Source organism: Prosopis cineraria, unplaced genomic scaffold, assembly GCF_029017545.1.
Source record: "Prosopis cineraria cultivar Desert tree isolate PC_DT_omini unplaced genomic scaffold, ASM2901754v1 PC10, whole genome shotgun sequence".
Taxonomy (NCBI): Eukaryota; Viridiplantae; Streptophyta; class Magnoliopsida; order Fabales; family Fabaceae; genus Prosopis; species Prosopis cineraria.
In genome coordinates this window covers 8,021,235-8,045,348 of record NW_026555341.1, presented here as the reverse complement: position 1 = coordinate 8,045,348, position 24,114 = coordinate 8,021,235, and the positions used below count along the sequence as shown (strand labels likewise).

General features: G+C 32.0%; 5 protein-coding genes across 7 annotated transcripts; 4 read left to right on the top strand and 1 right to left on the bottom strand.

The window, feature by feature from the left end:
• Window positions 1-803: 803 nt before the first annotated feature.
• Window positions 804-2,798, top strand: LOC129322889 (calcineurin B-like protein 7). Its single transcript, XM_054969342.1, has 8 exons — window positions 804-919; window positions 983-1,065; window positions 1,187-1,246; window positions 1,325-1,433; window positions 1,517-1,569; window positions 1,703-1,783; window positions 1,911-2,023; window positions 2,189-2,798. Exons 1-8 carry the CDS (start codon window positions 850-852, stop codon window positions 2,217-2,219), a joined length of 600 nt encoding a protein of 199 aa, XP_054825317.1. The 5' UTR covers window positions 804-849; the 3' UTR covers window positions 2,220-2,798.
• On the bottom strand, window positions 2,368-4,316 carry LOC129322888 (GDSL esterase/lipase At1g71691). 2 transcript variants are annotated; one of them, XM_054969341.1, is made up of 5 exons: window positions 3,911-4,316; window positions 3,404-3,531; window positions 3,058-3,297; window positions 2,703-2,958; window positions 2,368-2,600 (listed from the first exon to the last, which is right to left on the bottom strand). In XM_054969341.1, exons 1-5 carry the CDS (start codon window positions 4,248-4,250, stop codon window positions 2,368-2,370), a joined length of 1,197 nt encoding a protein of 398 aa, XP_054825316.1. In that variant the 5' UTR covers window positions 4,251-4,316. The 2 variants fall into 2 exon arrangements, with proteins under 2 accessions (XP_054825316.1, XP_054825315.1); XM_054969340.1 differs by having other exon boundaries at window positions 2,703-3,297.
• A 9,050-nt stretch (window positions 4,317-13,366) lies between these two features.
• LOC129321768 (phosphatidylinositol 4-kinase gamma 2) lies at window positions 13,367-16,101 on the top strand. Its single transcript, XM_054967661.1, has 2 exons — window positions 13,367-15,311; window positions 15,405-16,101. Exons 1-2 carry the CDS (start codon window positions 13,974-13,976, stop codon window positions 15,786-15,788), a joined length of 1,722 nt encoding a protein of 573 aa, XP_054823636.1. The 5' UTR covers window positions 13,367-13,973; the 3' UTR covers window positions 15,789-16,101.
• A 3,454-nt stretch (window positions 16,102-19,555) lies between these two features.
• LOC129322951 (uncharacterized) lies at window positions 19,556-21,087 on the top strand. The gene has a single exon (XM_054969419.1). The coding sequence runs from the start codon at window positions 19,777-19,779 to the stop codon at window positions 20,356-20,358; it is 582 nt and encodes a 193-aa protein (XP_054825394.1). The 5' UTR covers window positions 19,556-19,776; the 3' UTR covers window positions 20,359-21,087.
• Window positions 21,088-22,719: 1,632 nt separating this feature from the next.
• LOC129321421 (uncharacterized) lies at window positions 22,720-23,771 on the top strand. Of its 2 annotated transcripts, none has more exons than XM_054967184.1 (2): window positions 22,720-23,074; window positions 23,193-23,771. In XM_054967184.1, exons 1-2 carry the CDS (start codon window positions 23,054-23,056, stop codon window positions 23,613-23,615), a joined length of 444 nt encoding a protein of 147 aa, XP_054823159.1. In that variant the 5' UTR covers window positions 22,720-23,053; the 3' UTR covers window positions 23,616-23,771. The 2 variants fall into 2 exon arrangements, with proteins under 2 accessions (XP_054823159.1, XP_054823158.1); XM_054967183.1 differs by having other exon boundaries at window positions 22,726-23,074; window positions 23,190-23,771.
• The last annotated feature ends 343 nt before the right edge of the window (window positions 23,772-24,114 follow it).

The following is a 24,114-nucleotide window of genomic DNA, read 5'->3' as shown; positions in this document are numbered from 1 at the left end:
TATCACCAATAAAAGTGAACTTCATGCCCACTAAGCCACGAGGCTATTAACTTTCTTACTGTGACTTTGTCTGTGTCTATATTGCAGCACAAGTACACACATTGGGTACAATACAACCACAATGTTTCAATTAAATTTTAAGTCATGCTGGAACATTTCAAAAAAATAAAATAAAACAGTTAATAATGCAAATATTAAAGTCTATTATATGTATTGTGAAGAATATTGCAAGTGTAGCATACGTTTAAATTTTTATTTTCCAAGTAACCCCTGCTTCGTAGGTCTGTGTTCGGCGCCGTGCCTATCCCAGAAACTTCATAAGAGATCTTGCTTGTTACTTGTCGGAGCACTAGTAGGAAGTTCTTGACGTTCATCTATCAGAGAAAGTGGGATGGAGTTCTTCGGCTCTAACGCCGTCTCTGACACTGCATACGTTGCTAACTTTGACGGCTGCACTGTAGCGGCAACCTAGGTTATAGATGGGGGTTCCTGCAGAGTGCCGCAATCCTATCCTTCTTTTAAAAAATTAATATACAATTTTTACTTTTATTTTTTGTCAAAGAGGCTATTACACAGAAGTAAATTATTGGAAAAAAGTAAATTGTTGGAAAATATAAAATTAATTTAAATTGAGAAATTAATTAATTAATTTATATAATAAAAGTAGATAATTAAAAATTAATATGTAAAAAATATAATTATAAATTAATTATTACTTCTCATTTCCTTTTGAGTAAAGAGTCATTAAAAATCCTTCATCCTCCTCCCCTCCATCAAAATCAAAAGAAATAATATTAAAACTTCCTCCTCCCTTGAATAAAACACACCTCATAGCCTGACAAAATAGCAATGGGCTGCACTTGCTCCAAACAGCGTCTTGCCCATGAAGATCCAGCAGTTCTTGCTACCCAAACCTGCTGTGAGGGTTTTTGATTCCTTTTGCTCTTATTTTATTTAGTGTTCTTATGTTTTCTTTTCGCAGTCAACGTATCTGAAATTGAAGGACTCTCTGAGTTGTTCAAGGAGCTGAGTAGTTCCACAGTTGATGACGGCCTTATCACAAAAGTAAGTTTGAATACAAGTTCACCATCACACTTCTCTCAGGATAACATCGTAAAAATGATTGCAACAAGTTGTATGTACACACTTCGACTATAACATTTTGAATATAACGTTGAATATACAGGAAGAGTTTCGGCTGTGCTTATTTGGTAGTAGCAAGGTACAGAGTCTGTGTGCTGACCGGGTTAGTTTCCTCGCAAAGTAATGTACGATAGTGGCTTAAGAAGTAAACATTGGTATCTGACACAACTCCTTCCGGCAGGTTTTTCATTTGTTTGACTCAAAAAATGACGGAGTAATAGAATTTGGAGAGTTTGTTCGAGCTCTGAGTGTCTTTCATCCAGTTGCGCCGCAGGCACAAAAAGCAGCTTGTACTGTGTTCCTCTCAAGACTGAATTCGTGGGCTTTCCATTCCATAATTTGTTTCCTAAGTCCTTGATATTTAATGTGGCAGTTGCATTTCAAATCTATGATATATGGCAAACAGGCTTCATTGAACGTGATGAGGTAAACGAGGAGATTTCTTGATTTCAAACTCACCAGATTTAGGTTTCAAGCATGGACATTGAACTTGATTTATATATCTCCCACGATTATTCTATTTAGAAACATGTTTAGTTATTTTTTTTTGGACATGAAGGTAAGAGAGCTGGTATTGGCTCTTCTAAGAGAGTCGGACTTGATTCTTTCTGAATACTTAATTGAGGCCATAATTGATCAGGTTTGCATTTTTGTTCTTTTTCTTCTCCCTGGCTTTCATTCAAGTTATATTCACAACATGAAGCATCAAGCAAAATGTTGTATACTAATTTTCCTGATTACTGAGTCACCCCTCTGATGCTGCATAGACATTTAAAGAAGCAGATCTAAAAGGAGACGGGAAGATCGATCTAGAGGAGTGGGAAGAGTTTGCAGCTCAAAACCCATCCATCCTGAGAAATATGACAATTCCATACTTGAAGTAATAAGCCTAATAACACGCCTTTTTTCATGTCGTAAACATGATCTCATAAAGTGTCTATGGGAGACCTCAGTGCATAGAAACAGAATCATTTACCATAAGCTTGCGCCGTATTACATGTGATTCAACTATATATTACTCAGTAATTGCTACACGAATTTGCAGGGATCTTAATTCTCAATTTCCTAGGAAATGATACAAAGCAGAGCAGCGTGCGAAAAGAGAACACTAGCTCAAGATTAATAGTATCTGTATTAATGTTATCCTGTATCCTGTATATTTAAGGGGAGAAAACCAACTGAACAATGTAAATCATATTTACGTTATACATAAATTGGTAAGTGCTATTCGTCCTTGTGGATTATCATATCCTTCAAGTTCATGGGATGGCACATTTTAGTATGCAGGCCATTCCATACGTTGTCTGCCAGAATTTCATTCACTGAATCAGTTGGATGGAACTGGTCCCACCAGATATAGTTGGAAGCATTACTGCACGCCATTTCTGGCGATAAGCACATGATCCACCCCTTGTACTTCCCAAATCCACAGCATGCTTCCTTAGTTTCGTTAAAACCTGATCAGGAAGCATAAAGCTGAGTTAGACATTATGCTTATTTTGTGATTTATGAAGGACATTAAGAGTTAAAACAAACACTAGAGTGCTTCGTAGTAGTACCATAATGTTCATGGTTCTTTAGAATATCCATTGAACCTTGCAAAACATCACAGAAGATGATATTGAAATCGGCGAGCTCCTGGGTAAGCTTCTCTATCATGTATCTCATGAGGAAATTAAACTCCATCACCATGTCATTTATCTGCTCAATACACTCTCCATCTTTACTACCATACTGCCACAAGTAATGCGGAGCACAGCCAATAGGTGCAAGTCCCATGACCACCACTTTCCTGACATTTACGTTGTATAAGTTCTGTGTCATCAGGTTGAGTGTATCAAGAATCAATAAAGGAATTACGAAAGTGTAAAAAGCCCCCAAGAGAAGAAGTAGAACACACACACAGGCACACACCTTTATCCCTTGTGTCACTGAAGATGCTAAAAACTGATTGAACCTCCATGGGAGGTACATATTATCCACGTTAGATACATTAAGCAAATAGTAGTGTATATAATCGTTGATTCCAATTGAAATGTAAAACACAGACTTGGATATGAAACTGGTTGTAGCATCCTCGCCCATACTTAGAATGAACTGCTGAAGGGTGTCGCTAAATTGCTGAATTTGCTGATTGAAGGAGATATGTTGTCCCTGCACTCAGTGATTGCAACGTCACAAGGTGAACTTTGGACTTCTAACTTTGTTTGGATTGCGGAATGGAACATTCATCGGGGTTGAAAAATAGGAGAGAGCATACCAATTCTGAGCCGCTTGAGAGAATAATGCCAGCTCCAGCGGAAGCGTAATTTACACCGTGAATCATATCCTCCACATCTCCTGTCTGCCCAAGATAACTCGGGACAAAGGGAAGGCCAAGACGCAGAGCTAGTACCAAAGTGAACAAAAAGATTTAAGAAAAATTCAGTTTGTCATCCATCTTAACAAAAGAATTAAGAAACGGGATCAATTCAGCATGTATAATGCGGATTTCGACTTATTCAATAATAGCCATCCCAGAATACACCATAAAGATTCACTTGATTTATTGGTTGGACAAATGTATAGAATACTTGACGGTCAAGTGCGGATAGAATACATGGCAACTTCTTTTTTTTTTTTCCCCACTATTTCAGGTTTCGAGGGTCTATTGGGCCCGATCATTATAATCTTGACAACCAGCAAGCATTATAGAGCTAACAAGTGAAAATAAAAAGAAACATAAAGAAGTGAAGGGGCGAGAATAAAGAAAGAGATGTAAAGTGACCAAGATAGTCGACGGGAATCCTGCCGTTGCAGAAGCGCCCAGTGGGTTGGCGGGAATCGAAATCTCGGCCGTAAGGAAGGTGGTTGGCGCGGGCGAATGTGCCGAGAAAGTTGTTGGTGCCGGAATCAACGGAGGAATCTCCGATGACGAACAAGGCAGGGGCTAAGGGATTAGAAGACGGAGAAATTGAAGAATCGTAAGAAGGTGACATTGAGGGAATGTAGGATTCTGACGGAGCGATGTACAGTTCGTCAGAGTATTGGTAATGCAGACCTCTTGCATCAAAAACTAAGGATGGTATTAACATAAAGATAAAAGAAACAACAACCGTGATACTCATTGTGTTGCAGTTCCAGATTCAGCGATTGAGAAATTAAGAGGCAGAGCAAGATCAGGGAGCTGAATAACTGATGAGGACTGAGGAGTTTGGCGGGGAAATGGCTCTGGCCTTTATACTGGAAAATAACATGCTGAGTAACTTCAAAAATTTCTGGGAAAAAAAAAAGCTTTTTTAAATGAAATAAAATATTTTGTCCAACAATATTTTACTACCACTGCTCAAAATTATAATTAATTCTTTTTAATATTATAAAAATTACTAAAAATATAATAAATTATTTGTACCCACACAAACATAATTTATAAGAGTCTTGCGCTTTCTGATATGAAGTTTCTCTTCTTTTTTTGAGGACGAAAATAGGATGTACTTCTAATGGGAAAGAGTTACATGAGTAAGACGAAGTTTCCCTGTTGAATTCTATATCTCCTACCCATTAAATATATTAACAATTTTATACACGTTGCGCGTCTGCGATATATATAACGCTTTATTAATTGTTATAAATATTTAACATATTGAATTATAAGTTAAGGTTTTAATACTGAATAATAATATTTTTATAATCAAAATTATTGGATAATGAAATTTTTACTTCATCAAGTTTACTTCAATTATCGATTTGGTCTCTCAAATTTAATTTTAATTATTTGACCCTTTATGTTTTTTTAAATTATTATATTACTCCTTTAAATTTTGAAACACAAATTAACTATCCAATTAATCTAATAGATAAAGTATATTGATAAACTGACATATATATGTAACTAAATAATCTCAAATCAGTTTACTTGTTATCAATCTAATCCCTTGTGTTGCATTTTGCTCTTTTGTTTTTTAAAGTTCTTAAATTCATTTTTTCCTACCTAAATAATTATACTTCTTTTCATTAATCTATATTGCTGTTGTCAATATTCCTTTATCTATGTTAGTAAATTTTAATCATATTATCTATTTATCTCCCATTTAAACAATAAGAATCAAATTAATAATTGAGATAAATTTAAGGAATGAAATTGATAAAAATTAAATTTAAAAAACTAAATCAATAACAAAAACAAATTTGAGAGATTAAAATTTTTTATCATTCCTTTAATTACCAATTGTATAAGTTGTACAGTATATTTTTTAAAATATAATTTTAATTGTTATATTTTTATTAAATTTCATAATTTAAAAGTGAGCTCAGGCCCATTGGTTCCTGGACCAATCTCCAGTTGAACGAGAGTATAGGTTGGGAGGGTTGGTTTAGTTTTAACTTTCAGCAGCCCATGACAGATGAAATACACGATTTAAAATTACGATCTTACATATCTATCCCCTTACCAGATTATAGCATACTTTTGGAAAGATTTAAAATTTTAAAATATAAAACACTTTAAAAAATTAATATTGTATTAAATATATTACTCTTTCTCTCTCTTTATTTTATTTACGTCCTTTATTATTTTTAATATATTAAATAAAAGGTATTTTTAAAAGTTTATATTTTTGTATTAAAAAAATAAAGTTGTTAAATGTATTTAATGAAATTTATTAGGATGTAAGATTTTGTCTAAATATATCTTACAGTTGAGACTAATTCAGCATTTAGTATTTACACACCTAAACTTGACACTCTAGTCTCTATCATTTTTAACGAGGATGAATACATCCAGTAAAATTTATAACATATTAAACACTGATCATTTAGAACTTTCAAGTTTTAGTCATAAGTTTGCAGCGGTGATTAAATTTTTGGTGGAAGGTGTATCCTTAAAAAGGTGCCCACAAGTTGTTAACTAAACTAATCCAGATCAAAGACACGTGATATTGAAGTGAAAACAAAATTTATAGAATCTCTGTTTTGTTTATAAATTGTAGGTAGTAGCACAGTTTATGTCTCGCATTACATGCGATGAGTGAGAGAAAGATGATATGAAGATTTTTTTTTTTTGCCACAGTATATAATTTTTGCGTACCGCCCAAAAATTGTTGAGATTTTGTGGGAAAAAAAAAAGAAAAATTATGTATAGGTCGTATAAAAGCAAATTTATTTACTAACAAGTCTCATAAAATTAGAAAACCACAACCAAATCTCGGAGACTTGAATATAATTTGAAATTAAGCTAACAAAATGATAATACCCCTATTAAATATATATCACATCAATTAAATAATTAATTTATAATTATTTTATTGACAACTTATGACTATAATTTAAACTTTTTACAACTATAACTTCATATATTTAATTGTCAAACAATTATATATCATTAACAAAGTTTAATATTAATTATTTATAACTACTCCATTATTAATTTACAACTATAACTTTAACTTTTTACAAATATAGTTTCATATATTCAATAGCTAAGAATGATCAATTTGATTATTGAATATATGAAGTTATAGTTATAAAAAGTTAAAATTATAATTATAAATTAATGATGAAGTAGTTGTAAATTATTTAACTGATGTAATGAATATATGCTTAATAAGGCATTATTATCTTTTTATCTCAATTTTGAATAACACTTAAATCCTGAAGAACGTAATTGTGATTTTTGAATTTTATAAAATTTATTTATAAATGAGCTTGTTCTATGGGATCTATATATAATTTTTAAAAAAAAAAACATGCTTTTAAACTTTAGCCCAAACAAAACATGGTAGAGGTAGTCTGTTTTTGAAACAAGAAGAAAACAATATGCGAGCTATTAGGTTGGAAACATATGGATCGACGCTCAAGGACAGTCAAAGTGCTTATGGTGGTGTCTTAAAGGATAGAAATGACATTTCGATAGAAGGTTTTAATCAGAGATTGGGATGAGTGCCACCTACAATTGCAGAGATTTATAATATTTTTAGACGTCTTGAACTTTGTTGGCAAAATAAATTTAAAATTGTGGAGGTATTTTATGATAATGCACAAGCTATTACTAATACTATAAGAGACAATCTTGGTTACCATCATTTTCAAAACATTATTAACTCTGTTAGACTTTTACTCAATAGAGATTGGTTAGTTAACTTTCATTTTATGCACAGGAAAGATAATGGAATGGTTCATAGTCTTGCTAAGTTTACTTATAATATGACTATTAATTCTGCTATTTTTGCGACGCCCCCATTTAGTTAGTCGTGGGTGGACTTTTTTTTTAGGTTTTTACCTTTGCTTTGTGTTAGGTGTTCAGTATATAGTGTTTTGACGTTCTATCGAATGAGAATTCCGTTTCATATTCATAAAGAGGCGGTTAGTTTTGTGGCGGGAAAACTTGCTTGTCCTTTTTAATTATTGTTTATCTATTTGTTTATTATAGAAAAATATCTTTAAGATATGTAAATAATAATGAAATATTATAAAATGTGATAATTTTTTTCAAGTTTTTTAAGACTTTACCAACAGTAATGTCATTTGTGAATTAACTATCATGCCCTTAATTTAAAATAGAAAAGAAATAAGTAGTGATTACTTTGATTTAAATAATTATTATTAATTTTTGGGCAATGACAAGTTGACTCCTACAAATTTTTTAATTAATAAAGTTTAAATATTATAAATATTAATAACTAATTTGATGTAAGTAAAGAATATTTTCCTTCTGCAAATTTTTAAACTACTAAAATTTAAATATTATAAATATAAGTGATTATTTTAATTTAAATAATAATTACTTTTGCTAACAATAACTTAAAATAATATAACAAACAACAAGTTTCACTCTGCCCATTCTTTCTTTTATTTTCTCGAGCCCTTTGTTCGTTGTGATTTGCATTTAATTCTTTTTTATCATTTTGCATTATTGTATGCGCAAGAAACCGGTGGCGAAAAAGCATACAATTGACACATGTGCGATCGTCCCACCGACCATAACGGTCAGAAAATGTACTACTCCAAACTCCCTTGACAATAATTTTAATCAACAAATTAAGTTTGTCTAAAACAATTTGATCACGATTAATAAAAAAGAAGGCATCTTTAACTCTAAAAATTCACTTGGGTATTAAAGTAAAATTAAAATACAGGGTGAAATTATTTTACTATCCTTTATCCCCTCTAATTTTACACTGTAGTTATTCATTTCTTTACATAAAATTTGATTAATGACTTACAAGAAGTTATTTATTTTTATACATGAATTGTTTCTGTAAGTCAACAAGTATTTTGGTATAAAAAAATAAATAACTTATTTTACCATGCACAATAGTTGAAATAAAATTAATATTTAATAATGACACAAATAATTTTTATATGTCAATGAGCAATTTTTTATAAGAAAATGAATATCTCATTTTACAATAATTATAACATTAAAAATAAAAATAAAAGTTAATAATGATACAAATAATTTTTGTAAGTTAATAAATAATTTTATATAAAAAAATAAATAATTTCATTAAATAATTGGAGGGGATGAGGGACGACAAAATAATTTTATTTAATATTTTAATTTTATTTTAATGCTTCTAGCCTAAAGTAAATTTTTAAAATTTAACATGCCTCCTTTTTCATTAAATGTGGTTAAGGGTTTTAAATAAAATTTTTTCATAAATTAAATCAAACAGGAAAAAATCAGTTGACGCGTGTGTTTTGATGATTTGATGTAATGGACCTTCCATCGGCTGCAATAAACAGGAGTATCATGTGGACTGATGGTTTTGCATTCCTAAATAGAGTTCAACCTTGGGAAGTTAAACCACACCTGAGGGAGTGTCGTGTTGCTAAAGGTTAGTGATAATACTAATGGCAATAACAATAATTAGGGGTTTTGCAGCTTTTGAGAGAAAGGAGAGGATATATTGCCGTGTTGATTGGGGTCCAGATTCCGGAAAATTCTTCGGATTTGTTTTTTATTAATATTTTGATTTTTTTTCAGGAATTTGTTACAAGTGCAAAAAAAATTTTTGTTTTCTAATACACTATAAACATTAAAAACATTATATAAAAAATTAATTATTTAATCTTTATAGTTTTAACTTAATTATAACTTAATTTCAAAAGTTGTAACTCAATTATAAATTAATTACTGAACTTTACGTCTTGTAATTTAATTTTTGAAGTTTCAATAACTTAAATATTGATCATTATATTTAAACGAATAAAATTATAAAGATTGAAAATATTTTAAACTTATAATATTTATAATATTTATAAAAATTGAAAGGGTTTAGGAATTTAAGATATTAGTAATAAATTTTAAAATATTTTAAATATTTATAATTTTATTTTTTAAAATATTTAAGAGATTGAAATTTTAGGAGCTAACTTACAAGAGGTAAAGTTTAAAAATTAATTTACAACTGAATTAAAATTTCAAAAATTGAATTGTGATGACTCAAAGTTTAGGAAATTGAGTCAAAATTATAAAAATTAAATGATTAATTTTTTCAAAAAATTATTTAAATATTGCACTATGAAAAATATTTATTAAAATGTTACATTAAAAATTGTTCAGATGGAAAATGAGTTTGTAGTTGTGGATAATTCATCCACGTCAATTACAATTTTATAGTTAAAAAGTGATATTATTTATTGAGTAAATGATTTTGACTTTTTTTTATTTATGTGACATTTTATTTATTATTAACTGTGAAGATCTCTACTTTGTTTTTTCTGTGAGATTCAATCATCAAGTCTGTACATCTCTAACCATATGCATGTCATCACGTGAAGCTTTGAACGCTCTATATAATGGATTCAAGACATAAATATTACTCCTGCCTGCTTCATTTCCTCTTCGTGGTCTTTCATTTATTTCGTGTTCAAAGTTCACTCTCTCTCTTCCATTTCTTTGCTTCGATTACTGGTGCTAGTATTGCGATTAGAGTCTTAAATGCATTTTTTTAATTTACCATAAAGCCTGGCTTTTCATCAAATATTATATCAAAGTTAATTTTGCTTGTCAAATCATGAGTAAGAGCTTGATATTTAATCATTAATGTTTTATATATTAAGTTTTCCTCAATCATAGACGTAGACACGTGGTTAATTTTTTTATGGAATAATTAGAGGTAGAATCGGCATAAATGTAAAGCAGGGTAGATTTTTAAAATTAATATACAATATTCTATATTTTTATTCATTTTTAATGTATATGCTAATTAAATTTCTATGTAAATTGATTACTTTAGAAATCATAGAGTATAAATTACACAAACTTATATAAAATGGAAATGGAAAAAATTTAAAAAGTGAAATTATATATGTATAATATTAATCATAATAAATATAAATAATATAGGAAAAACTTATCAAATGAATGACATAGAAAATTTAAATTTTGGACATATTAAGAAACTTAATTTATATAAAATATTAAATTTTTATAATAATTAATTTGTGAAAAAAAATGTGTGTTACAAACATGGCAAATCCTTATATGTTTTTGGTCTAAGAAGAGGGCTCAGGTAACAAACAAACACACATGTATATTACATAGATTATATAAAAGATAGTAGAAGTTACCCTGGATGTGAATTATAAATTAATGAGTCAAGGAAAACCTAAAAGGTATCTTAATAGTATTGAGCGGCGGAACTTGACCTCCCCTGAGAACAACGTGGTTCCATTACTGAGAATAATTACAGTTAATTTATCAATAAAAAGATTAAATACATATAAAAAGACTTATTGTGTGTTTCACTTAAAAAAAAAAAGGACTATTACATGCAAGTAATACTTCATTTGGTCTTAAATATAAAAGCTAAATAAACAATTGTAAATATTTAAGAAATTACTTTGGTTAATTTAATTTTATTAGGGTGTTAATTATGCAATACAATATTTAGGAAGTAGACTGTATTATAGGAAAGATTTATGCAAATCACCCTGATTTAATTTAAACATGCTGACTATGTAAATAAATGAAATACTTAAATCTCAAAAAGAGAAAAACACACAACAACAATAACAATTACAGTGTATAAAAAGGAGAGCAAGATGTGGTATTAAAAGTTACCATTTGCGAGGTTTTACCTCTCATTCATAAAACTCGGTCATTTATTATTAATTTTCATAAACCTAATAATTATTTATTTATTATTAATAATTTTTAATTTAATACACCTTATAATAGTTTCTTAATCACTTTAGTGACAATTATTTACTCATCATTTTCATTTAAATGATTACTAAATTATTAGACAAATCATTTATGTCAATTGATAGGTGCCAGGAATGTTTAGAAATTGTCCGTGCCAGAAACAAGTTTTGTTTCACCCAGAAATGTATATTGAAAAAATCATTCATGGAGTAGTTAATTTTATAAATCATTCAATGTAAGAATGATTTTAGGTACAATATTTTGAAAAATCATGGCATAATTAATTTTATAAACAGTTCAATGCAAGAATGATTTTAGGTATAGTATTTTAAAAAATAAATTTTTATAGTATAACACTTCAGTATTTTGTTTTACTCTCTATAGTATACTTATAAATATATATATATATATATATATCTATATATATATATATATAAAACTTTAGATCTCTATACTTTACTTATATTTTATTATTAATTCTTGTATTTTTTTACACTTTTAATTTCTGTGTTTTGATTTTTTATTATTTTAAATTCTTTCATAAATAAAATATTAAAATTCAAAGGAATGAAAAATAAAAATAAAAAATTTTAAAAATATAATCATTAATAATAAAGTACAAGCGTTTAAAGATTTAAAGATATATTAAAAAAAAAAAACCAACTTTGATGGGCGCACGAAGGAGAAAGGGAAGAGAAAAGAGTCCAAAGATCAATAGAAGTCAGTGAGAGCAGGTCAGGTCTAAATGATGAGATACGTGGCCGGATCCTAAGGTGCTTTTGACGTACAATCATGCCCCTCTAATAAGCATTTTTTTTTTTGGTAAAAAGATTATTTGTTTTGATTTAACAAGAGTTGGTATGATTGGGAAAGATTGAATCAATTATGCAAAATGAAGCAAAATGAAGCACAACTAAATATCTTGTGCAGAGCCGGGACTTGGGATGCTGCATTTTATCGGTCACCATGTGATCTCACGACCATACTCGAGCTCGCATGAATTTTAGTTAAGTATAATTAATTATAAAAATAATTGATAAATATACTTAATTTTAATTATAATTGATTACTTTTTCTATTAAAAAATATAAGGTATTTTTAATATAATCTCACTGCCAATAAAGTAGTTACATACTTTTAAACTAACTCTATCTTTTCATATTTATCCTTATTAAATACTATATAATAAATATAAAATTATTTATCAATAAGGCACTTTAAAAAAAAATAATAATTATACTTTAAAATATTAAAAATATAAAATATATGGAGGGAGTATGTTATAATGCAATCAGATACTGTATTTTAAAATTAATTTTAACTATATAAATTATCATTAAGGATATTATTTTTTAAAATTAAATTATTAGAAAAGATGTATTAATATTATTAAATTTTCTAAACTTTATTTAAGAAATAAATATATTATTTAATAGTAAAATTAAATTAACTTCTCAAAGCTTATTTTAAAACATAATTCTGATTCAATAATTAATTAATTACTTTTGTGGATGCGTGGGTAATTTTTTTTCACAAAATTAATTATTTAGGCCAGAAATCGATTATGTTTGCTTTTCAAACAGGCTATACTCTTATCCTTCTAACCCGCCTTTCTTTTGTTCGCCTTTTCTAATGACAACCATGTTCTCATTTAATTTAATACATAATCCACACAGTCTTGTTCAGTGAACCTGCTCAACTCCAATAATACCTGCCATTGAACCAGAACTAAGAAAATATTATTAATTTTCATACAAAGCAACTAATAAAAAAAAAAAACAAAGACTATCAATTCCGTGTAGAAACTGGTAGGTTGTGTGTGCAGGATGGGAGGGTACAGTCACACGGTTGCTTTTCTACGGACTATTAAAATCAACAATTAATTCAAAAAAAAAAAAAAAACAAAAGGGAGGCCTTTTGGTAAAAGAATTGAACCAGGCACTCTAAAATATACAACTTTTTCTTTAGTGGATACGCATAATCAGAGAGTGTGCGCGTTTTATTATTGCGAGCGGAGGCGTGGGTGCCACTGAAGTATGGGAAGGCGAGAACGATTTTGAGGGTGACGCGTACTGAGAGAGCATGGTTTTGAAATGAAAGCAAAGCAGAGGCAGAAAATGTTGCCGTTACATATACATACATGCAGGAACTGGGGAGTACAAAGGGTGGGGTCAAAACTTGATTAAAAGGCCAAAAGCGATAATGCCGTTCTGTCACTTATTCCTCTTGCAAGCCGAAATCATCGCTTCCCTCTCTAATCCCTCTCTTTTCTGTAATTAAAGCTCTCTTCCCTCCTGCCTTCACCTTCGGTTCTTTCCTTTCGGTAAGAATCCACCCTCATTCTGACCATTCTTTCATGCTTCCTCTTGGGAGATTGCGCCTTCCCTTCTCATGATCGCTTCTTCACCCTAATTCTCTTCACTATTCTCTTCACCCTATTCTTGCACCTTCACAGTTTTTACAACTTTCAGGACTATGTTTTAAATTTTTCATCCAAGTATTGCTTCTCCTTTTCTTTTCTTTTCTCTGTTTTTTTTTTTAATTTTTCTTTGTTTCCCTAGTGTTTGTTGGTTTTAATCTCATCCGGGGTCTTCGGATCGCCTCGACGCCAGACCTTGGTGGTGGTGGATGGAAGTTTTCCGTTTATAATCCTGAAAGGTCTTCAGTTTGTTGAGACCCTTGCCGGAAAATTATTCCGAACATGTCACTTGCTGATGTTGCTCGTACTCCGATTCGTCCAGAATCTGTCTGCTTCCAAGGCCAGCTCTTGCCTTGTTCAGGTAAATCCATCTTGATTTACCTCGCCGTGGACGGAGCTCTGACCCCTATGCGTGTGTTGGAGTCCGATTCCATAGCATCAGTGAAACTCAGGATTCAGAAATTCAAGGGATTCGTGATTAAGAAGCAGAAGCTTGTTTTCGAAGGCAGAGAGCTGGCCCGCCACGGTACTCCCATCAAGGACTACGGTGTGACCGGTGGCAATGTTCTTCACCTGGTTCTCCGGCTCTCCGATCTCCTGTTTGTCATCGTCAGGACCACTTGTGGCAAGGAATTCGAATTTCATATCGATCGCCATAGAAATGTTGGGTATCTCAAGCAACGCATTAATAAGGGAAAATGTTTTGTTGATCTTGAGAATCAAGACCTTTTCTGCAACGGCGAGAGGCTTGATGACCAGAGAATGTTTCACGACGTATGCAAGAGTGACGATGACGTGATTCACTTATTGGTTCAAAAATCAGCCAAGGTTAGAGCCACACCCATCGAGAAAGATTTAGAACTGTCCGTTGTGGCCTCCACCACTTCAGAGGAGAGTATCGACGGGAACAAGAAGAAACTTCTGTCAGCAACAGAAGCTGAAGGTGTAGATTTCATATTGGAACCAATAGTTGTGAATCCAAACATCCAAACGTTCCCTTTCCTGTGGGAGATGATAAACTCGACGTATGATGGTTTGCAAAAAGGTAATAAGCCGGTAAGGTCCTCTGAGGGCACAGGAGGGACATACTTCATGCAAGATGCAACAGGTCAAGAGTATGTTTCAGTATTTAAGCCCATTGATGAGGAGCCAATGGCGGTGAACAACCCGCGGGATCTTCAGAGATCAACAAATGGGGAGGGATTGAAAATAGGGACGAAGGTAGGAGAAGGAGCAGTGAGGGAAGTAGCAGCATACATATTAGACCATCCAAAAGGAGGAAGACGAGAGGTATCAGGTGAAGCCATGGGATTTGCAGGTGTTCCTCCCACAATTATGGTGAAGTGCTTGCACGAAGGATTTAACCACCCTGAAGGGTTTGACTGTTCATCAAAACATGTGAAGGTTGGGTCTCTCCAGATGTTCATGAACAACGATGGTAACTGTGAGGACATTGGATCAGGGGCTTTTCCTGTGGAGGAGGTGCATAAGATTACCGTGCTTGACATCAGAATGGCTAATGCAGACAGACATTCTGGCAACATATTGCACAGGAAAGAACCAGAAACAGATAAAACTATCCTCATTCCAATCGATCATGGTTACTGCCTGCCAGAGAAAGTGAGCACCTGATATCTTCTCTCTCGTATTGATTAATTCATTCTGTTGATTGAAATTGAAAGTTTGTTAACTCTGTAATCAATTTCTGTGCAGTTTGAAGATTGCACTTTTGATTGGCTTTACTGGCCACAAGCACGCAAACCTTACTCTCCTGATACAGTTGAGTATATAAAATCTATGGATGCCGAGGAAGATATAGAACTATTGAAGTATTATGGGTGGGATGTTCCATTGGATTGTGCGAGAGTGCTTCGCATTTCAACCATGCTGCTTAAGAAAGGGGTTGAGAGGGGTCTCACCCCTTATGCCATCGGAAGCATAATGTGCAGAAAAAACATGAACACAGAATCTGAAATAGAGGAGATGATTCAGGAGGCCAAGGATTCCTTATTGCCAGGCATGAGTGAGTCTGCATTTCTTGAAGCAATCTCCCAGCTCATGGATTCCCGCCTTGACAAAAAGCAGCTTGCAAATTAGGTTTTTTCGGATTATATATATATATATATATATATATAGGTTTGCATGTACGATCACTTGGTAACATTTGAGTGAGTGACTAGTCCAGTTTAGGATGGGCATCACAATATTGTGTCAATAAGTGCGACGGCTTCATGTGTTTTAGGGACGTAAGCCTCAAGCTTTTAATCATCTCTCACTTCAACTATCTATTGGGATTGCATCGGCATGTTCAACAGAATTATGTCCGGATGAGAAGTATATATATTCTCCTGAGATTTTATGGATTGCTTAGGATTGTGTCAAAAAGAAGTTTGAAAACCATGTTGAAATTGTGGGTTTGTTTAGTTTTGTAAATCTCAGTTCGTGATGGATGCTCGAATTTGAAGGTTAAAAAAAAAAACAACCAAAGTACTAGGAGAGCAGCCTACTAAACCATAGGTCTATGGCGTTCCAAATTGATGTATAATCACGAAATGAAAAAAAAAAAAAACTATCATATTTACTTACAAGTGTTTTGTTTTAGTACATAACTGAGCTCCGGCTTGGTAAGAGCTTTGCTGGAAACAGAAAGTGTCACCTCACCCCCAGCCCCGTGCACAGAAACGGAAAGTATATCTTAATAATCTTTTCTTTGGCCGAATATAAATTTTATTAATAAAAATGAAAAGGTTAAAGGATTCACAGAAGGTATAATCAAATACTACCATTGTGCTTGAGATTATGTAATGAATCTATTATCCAGTTGTTTAAAGCGCTCACATCTAATTTTATATACATAACAATTTAATTGAGAGAAATTTACCTACCACTTTCAGTAATTGGGAGGAGATATTTTGTATTATTGGTAGAGTCTAATCCAGATGATTAAAAAAATTACATTAGTGTTATAGTTTTTTATGGTTTTTTTTTTTATTTGAAAAAGATCTAAGAAGTTTTGCCTTTCGCCTTTGAATTAGTATTTTAGAAGTTGAGAAAAATGGAGGCAGTCTGACACCCAATCAGATTGATTCTCCAGTGTCCCGGAATGGGAAGAGAGATCTCTCTATTTTTCCCTCTTCATTTCCCATCTATTTTTTCAATTCTCATCATTTAAATTATTTTGTTAAATAATTTTTTTAAATGATAAAATTAATGAAAAGTGAGGATGGGAGAAATGAAGGAAAATGGAGGGAAAGTGGAGCGGAGAGACCCCACGGGGTGCCACGCCAACATGGAAAGCTGCAATGCAACACATAATGTAAGCCCCACGTGTAAAGTTCGTACGTTACCTGTTTCCAAATAAGTCTCGGTTCAAATTTAAAAATATATACTCCACCCTGTTCAAAACTTTTCGTCGTTCTCCCTTCGTCTTTGCAGAAAATATTATAAAAAAACTTATCCCTTTCACTAAAATATATAAATTATTTTTTAAAAAAATTAAATATTTAAAAATATAAAATATTTTTAATTTTTTAGGATATAATTATTATCTTTTTTTTAAAGTATTTATTTTAATGAATGACTTTATATTTATTATATGGTATTTAATAGAAATAAATATAAAAAGATAGGGTTAATTTGAAAGTAGATAACTATTTTATTGAGTGAGATTCGATTAAAAATGCCTTATATTTTTTAATAGAGGAGTATTTTTTTTATAATTAGATAATTTTTTTATTTTAAAAAAGAGATATTAATTGTATACTTTATCTATTGCCATCATAATATTAATTAACATTAGTAGGGTAAAATTAAAAAATTATTTTGATTTAATATGATTTTAACTAAATAACAAGCTTTTATTAATATGTGGGATTGGGTTAAAAATATTATATATATATATATAGATAGAAGGAGTATTTTAAATATTAATAAATAAAAACAATTATTTTTTTGACTCTCATTAAAAAATAGTAACATTTTTTCTGCTTTTCATGTCCCAATTAATTAATATGAGGAGAAATATTTAGGTAGATCGGGTGTGCCGAGTCATTTGTGATCTGTCTAATTAAAATATTTTAAATAATATAAATAAAATCTTGTGTGATATTTTTTAAATTTATTTTATTTTTATTACATAATACATATTAAATTTTTTACTTTTTTCTCTCCACTATCATTAATATCAAAATTAATTTATATTTAATGCATCTAAATATTTTATTTTTATTGAATAGATTACGAATAATGTGGTACAATTAGTTTATCTAAGTATTTCTCTAATATAAGAATATATTTAAAAAAATAATTCTAAAAAGTAATAAATATTCTACATTTGGGACCAAGTTTGATTGTAAGAATGTCTTATAATTTGGATTCAAGACAGTATTTTTAAAAATATTCCTCATAAAATATCTAAATTATCTATCTATCACTTTTAAAAAATGTGCTCCTCTATTCTATTTGTGTCGAGTATCTCGACTCAATACCCAACAGTCACTGATGAGCTTGGATTAACCATTGGGCTTCGCTCTTAAAATTGGGTCAGGAGACTGCCGGTTGCTGGCAATTCTTCCCCCTCGTACGCTCTGATGTGTCAAACACAAGTAGATTTGGGCCACTATACGTTTGCAATTGCCTTTTGTTTGCTCTCAACTTTGTCTAATGGTCATCAAGTTAAAAAAAAAAAAAAAAAAACTTTCTCGTGAAGTAATGGTACACCAAGAGGCGTTAGTTCTAATAGAATAGAAGGAGTTATGATCGCCATAAACATGAAGTATGAGGTTCGAGTTTGTATAAATGTAAAAGACACCTGCAAAAGAGCTATATATAGTCGAATTCCACAATACTCGAATCTAATGCAGTAATATAGTCATGTCAGGAAAAACCATGTCTAATGATAATACTAAATCAATCCTAAGCATGGCCAAATTTAGTGCTCCTTTGTTTAGACTTCAGATTATTATTATTCTGTTGAGGTAAAAATATTATTATTTTGGTCTTTTTTTAAAAAAAAATCGTTAAGATTAAATCTAGATTATTTAAATTTATTTTTAATTTTTTGTTGAAAATATCATCATTTTATGTTAATTTTATATCTGATGTAAAAATATCATTTTAAAATATAGAATCGGAAATATCTCAACTTAATCTCAAGAAATAGTGGCACGAAATCCAATTTTACGTTTAGAGGGACAAATATGATATTAATGAAAAGCATGAAGGACCAATTAAGAAAGAAAATTACCATTTTTAAAGGAAGAATGACATTAAACGAATAAAAAAATTAAATTTGATTAAACTTAAATAAATGACCAAAAGAATTAGAAATCCAAAATAAGTATACAAAATCATTCATGCATAATGAATTAACAATCATACTTCGTATGTTAACAATTTACCATTGTTACCAATAACTTTAATAACTATACTTTCAATTATTTTATTGAGAGTTAGATATATAATTTTATGAAAAAAATTATATCAAATAAGTTCAGAAAAATTTAAAAATTATTATTCTATTTCATGGTGCTCTTTTATTATTTGTCCATTTTGATGAAAATTAACTGTCATTTCTCCTATATTTTATCAGATCAAACAAATTAATTTAAATTAATGAATAATTTCTTTATGCCTTCATCTTTTCAGTGCATGTACATGCTCTTTTCACTTTTAAATGCAAATCCATTCTCCCGTCATCCAAATATTTTTCTTTTTTGCATTTTTTTTCCCACAAAAACCACTATTATAATTACAGGCACCATCACTGCGAAACCACGAGTGGGACCGAAGAGCCTCTGAAAAGAGCACAGTCCAAGCACTGGGAAGTCAAGTGAAGGCAGATAGAGCTGCAGAGATAGTCTTAAAGATAAACAAAGAAGAATGGGGCACAAAATTAGCATGTAAATAAATCATCAACCAAAAAAAAAAAAAAAGAGGCCCCATCTTTCACACCGTGGAACCGACCCAGTTTTCTCTCACGCTCTGTATTTGTCCTCTTCCTTCAATATTATAGTGCCGCATCCTCACAGAGTCCACTAGATCCAGTGCGTGTTGTGCGTGTGTGAGTGGAGGAGCGAGCGAAGCCATGAGCAAGCCTCACCGGCCGTCCGGCCGCACCAACCTTGCCTCTTGTATAGTGGCCACCATCTTCTTGATCTTCCTGGTCATGGTCGTCCTCATTGTTTACTTCATGGTGTTTAAACCTCAGGATCCAAAGATTTCTGTCAGCGCCATCCAGCTTCCGTCTTTCTCCGTCACTAACGCCTCCGTCAATTTCACCTTCTCACAATACGCCTCCGTCCGAAATCCCAACCGAGCGGCCTTTTCCCACTACGATAGCTCCCTCCAGCTTCTCTACGCCGGCAACCAAATCGGCTTCATGTTCATTCCTGCCGGCAAGATCGAATCCGGAAGAACCATCTTCATGGCCGCCTCGTTCGCCGTCCAGTCTTTTCCCCTCTCCACTCCGTCCAGCATGGGCTTCTCGACTCTGCCGCCGGGGCTTACCGGGCCGAGGATCGGGCCCACCATGGAGATCGAATCGAGGATGGAGATGGCCGGACGAGTGAAGGTGCTGCACTTTTTCAGCCATCACGTGGAAGCTAAAGCCGATTGTAGGGTTGCCGTCGCTCTCAGCGATGGATCTGTGTTAGGTTTCCACTGCTAATTCTTTCTCTTTTTCAGTTCTGGTAACTTTTAGTTTTAGCTCTTTTAATTCTTAGTCTTTGGGCGAAAATTGCCTATTTGGTGTCTCTCAGGTGTATAATGAGAGGGAAGGGCATGAAATTGTAAAAATTATATATATTTTTTAACTCATTTCGTCGGCGCTCTTGGCTCGCCTGAGTGTTCGTTGAAATGTGGGTATTGTGGGAATGTGAGTTGAAGTAACCAATCTAAGTTTGTGTAAATCTGAGAAATTTGGTGGGCTTTGAAGGCAGTGAGAAATTTGGTAGGCTTTGAAGGCAATAGGGTCGTAGGTAAAGGTCACTTTCGGGTCTCAATGTAAGGAGAAGTAATATTTTCTTTTGTTTTTTTTTTTTGGTGGGTGGGGGGGTGAATAAAAGGAGTAGATTTATGGGGAGGATGGAAGCTTTTTGGCAGATGGAGGTAATGAGAGGGCCAATCGCATTGCCGGTAATTGGAAATGGAGGCCCAGGGACTTGAGTTTTGGAGTGGGAGTGGTTAGTGTAAAAATGGCTGAAGGAAATCAAAGAACGGGAATTGCGGCATTTTCTAGGGGACATGATTCCATAGATGAGCTGGCATGTTGAACCAAGGACCCAACAGATGTACGCTGCTTTACTAGTCTTCTGCTCATGGTGTTCTTGTTATTCGTGTCGTTTACTATTCAAACAGAGTAATTGTGTGAATTAATATTATAATTTTTAGCTTTTAATTTTTTAACTAGTGGTAGAATTCTTGAATTTTAACTTATATAACTCAATTTTTAAAATTTATTGAGTGAAAAGGATTTTAAGGGTTGAATTGTATCCAATTAAAAAAATATAAAGAATACATTGTTCTAACTTAAGAAACAATCAAAATTGAAATATTTCGAATCAAAATTTAAAAATTAAATTAATAATTCAGAAAATATAAGGAACTATAAGGTATATTTTTCATAAATCAAATTACTCTCTATATGAAGTCACATTAATATTTAGGGTTGATGTGTAATTTTATTTTTAAATTATTTTTAAAAAAATAATGTTACTTTTTAAATTAATTAAATTAAAGTAATGTTATTCTTATCATTTAATAGTCAGTGCCATCAATTTTTTATAAGTTAAACTATAATTTTATTTTTAAATTATTTTTAGAAGAATAATGTTGCTCTTAAAGATTAAAAATCATATACATTCAATTCACAAACGTTTAAACAACAAAGATAATATTATTTTAATTTAATTTGTTTAGAGATAATATTATTTTTTTAAAAATAATTTAAAAATACAATTATATTTTAACCCTGCTGTTTATTTAAAAATTGGTGTCGTGGTGGGAAGTGACAGCCGGACAGGGTACGAACGGAAGAAATAACAACGAAGGAATGGCCAGCGACTAGAAAATGGAGGTTGATGGCTGTGCTTGTTTTTTCCTCTTTCTTCATCGTTCTGAAAATATGAAATTGCAAATGACATACTAGTTCATATTATTTCCTTGGCTTCTTCTTCTTCTTGTGTGTTTTTTTTAAACCCATAATACACTCGGTGTTTTAGAGAATGGGCTTCTTTCCCTCCCACCCATCCCTCCTCCTCCCCTGACCCCTTCTCCCAACTTCTCCACCCTTCTTCGGTTTCAATTTCAATGGCTGAGATTCATTGTATTATAAAAATACTATTATAATATTAACTAATAAATTTATTTATAAGAGTAATATTAAATAATATATTATAAACTTTAACAGCTTAAAATTACTAAGTTATTTATTATTTAATATTATAATAATCATAATTTTATAATGCAATAATAACCAACCATTAAAATTGAGATTCAAGGGTTGAGGAGTTGGGAGGAGGAGGGATAGACAACTCTATATTTTTGGTATTCCTTTGCCTTTATTAGTTGTGTGGATTGGTGGGTAGGTAGGTATGTTTAATCCACTAACGTACAAGTTGAGTCGGCTAGAATTTTTCAAGTGATGTAAAAATGGTAGCATAGCTTAAAAAGTTTTAATCCACTAGCAGTTTTTTACCTTTGAAAGTGTAAAAAGTTTTTTAAAAAATATATTACAGTGTTGAAATAACGGCTTTTTTTCCCTGAAAAATGACGGCTTTAGCTAGTGTGATTTATTGAGATGTTATTTTTTGTCATGCAACCTTTGAATCTATAATCTCGCATTTCGATTTTTCAGTCCAACAATGTGGATGAGCAGGAAAGGAAAAAGAAAAGGAGGGAGAATAAAGTTGTGACATGCTATTAAAAAAAAATTGTGACATGGACAATAACATTATCCCGCGCCAATTTTTGTTTCTTAGGAACATTTTTAAATCTTAAAAGTCCGAAGTCTAAAACTTTAGAATGCACCAAGGCAAAAACACAAAAGTAAAAGGGAACTTCCTCAATCACGCTTGGCCTATAAAAGGAAACCTCCATTTGCTTGATTCGGTTCGTGAGGCCATATCTCATCAAATCTGCATTCCAAGATTTTCCCAAAACAAAGTCCCAAATTCATGGCTTAAAGATAAAACCGTAGTGAAAAAAAAAAAATCTGACCTGAGTTTCTATAGGATGCCTATAAAGCTAACGAAAGACCACACCATCTTGGAGCCAACCAAAGCGTCTCAAGTTGAAGAATCAAAAGCTGAAACTGAAACTAAAACACACTGAAGATTCTCCCCAGTGAAAGAACAGAGCCTCCCATGGAGCCCTGCACCTACAAGGTTCGTTCATTCCCAAACACACCAATTTCTCTTGGTCATTTTCTTGCCTTCTAATACAAGTCTTTCTACTTTCTGAATCTGATTTTGTTTTCCTTTTGGATTTCTTGCGCTGTAGAAGGCTTCCCATTCCGATCACAGAAAACGAGAGAAAGCGTCCAAGAAGAAAGCAGAGGCGAGAAAGAAAGAAGCGTTTCATGGTAACAGTGGATTTGGTGGAGGTGGTCATGGCCAAGGGTATTACGGACCATTTCATAGTGGGTACGGATACGGGTATGGATACCCGTATCGATTCCCTGATGGTTATTACCCGTACGTGTACGGAAGACCCGAGCGTTTTCGCTACGATGATTACGTGGCGAGGGCCCCGTTAAGCTACAGAGACGGATTCAACCACTGTGGGAACCTGCATTTTGGGGACACGGATCCTTATCGTTGCTACCAATCGTTCTATGAGACTCCCTTGGCGTCTTTCCCTCAAGCTCCGCCGCCACGTCAGCTTCATCCCTTTTACACTCCGGAGACCGTCTGCTCTATTATGTGACTCTGCTGGAGTCCCATTTGAGACCTTTCGATTTCACTGTCATTAATCCAGTCATGTCTGTTTGGGATGTGGATATGTGTCAGTTTCTAGAATCTAGTTTTGTAATCCAACTTGCAACTTGTGAGTGAATATTTTTATGAGATTATCCTTTGATCAGTTTCGATATTGTTCTTATCCATGGTTAATGTTGTAATGAGTGAGCATGTCGCGGCACCCTTTCGATATTACTTGTTAAGAGGATTAATTTTGTCCGAATAAGTTTTCGAATTTATTTATATTTAAATGAAATATTTTAATATTTCCTTTCATAGTTAATAATTTTAAAATAAAAGTAATATTAAAAAAACTAAGTAAATATAACTTATAATAAGAAACATCTATTCCCTCCATTCAAAAATGTAAAATATTTTTGATCGAATTTCATCTCCAATAAAATTGCTATCTATTTTTAAATTAATCATATTTTTTTATATTTATTTTAATTAAATACTCTATAATA

Coding starts and splice junctions, on each gene's coding strand:
- LOC129322889 (XM_054969342.1), top strand. CDS start 850: ATGGGCTGCACTTGCTCCAAACAGCGTCTTGCCCATGAAGATCCAGCA. Junction 920..982: donor TCTTGCTACCCAAACCTGCT/GTGAGGGTTTTT, acceptor TTCTTTTCGCAG/TCAACGTATCTGAAATTGAA. Junction 1,784..1,910: donor TTGAGGCCATAATTGATCAG/GTTTGCATTTTT, acceptor GATGCTGCATAG/ACATTTAAAGAAGCAGATCT.
- LOC129322888 (XM_054969340.1), bottom strand. CDS start 4,250: ATGAGTATCACGGTTGTTGTTTCTTTTATCTTTATGTTAATACCATCC. Junction 3,298..3,403: donor TCTCAAGCGGCTCAGAATTG/GTATGCTCTCTC, acceptor CACTGAGTGCAG/GGACAACATATCTCCTTCAA. Junction 2,601..2,702: donor AAAGAACCATGAACATTATG/GTACTACTACGA, acceptor CTTCCTGATCAG/GTTTTAACGAAACTAAGGAA.
- LOC129321768 (XM_054967661.1), top strand. CDS start 13,974: ATGTCACTTGCTGATGTTGCTCGTACTCCGATTCGTCCAGAATCTGTC. Junction 15,312..15,404: donor GTTACTGCCTGCCAGAGAAA/GTGAGCACCTGA, acceptor ATTTCTGTGCAG/TTTGAAGATTGCACTTTTGA.
- LOC129322951 (XM_054969419.1), top strand. CDS start 19,777: ATGAGCAAGCCTCACCGGCCGTCCGGCCGCACCAACCTTGCCTCTTGT.
- LOC129321421 (XM_054967183.1), top strand. CDS start 23,054: ATGGAGCCCTGCACCTACAAG. Junction 23,075..23,189: donor TGGAGCCCTGCACCTACAAG/GTTCGTTCATTC, acceptor CTTGCGCTGTAG/AAGGCTTCCCATTCCGATCA.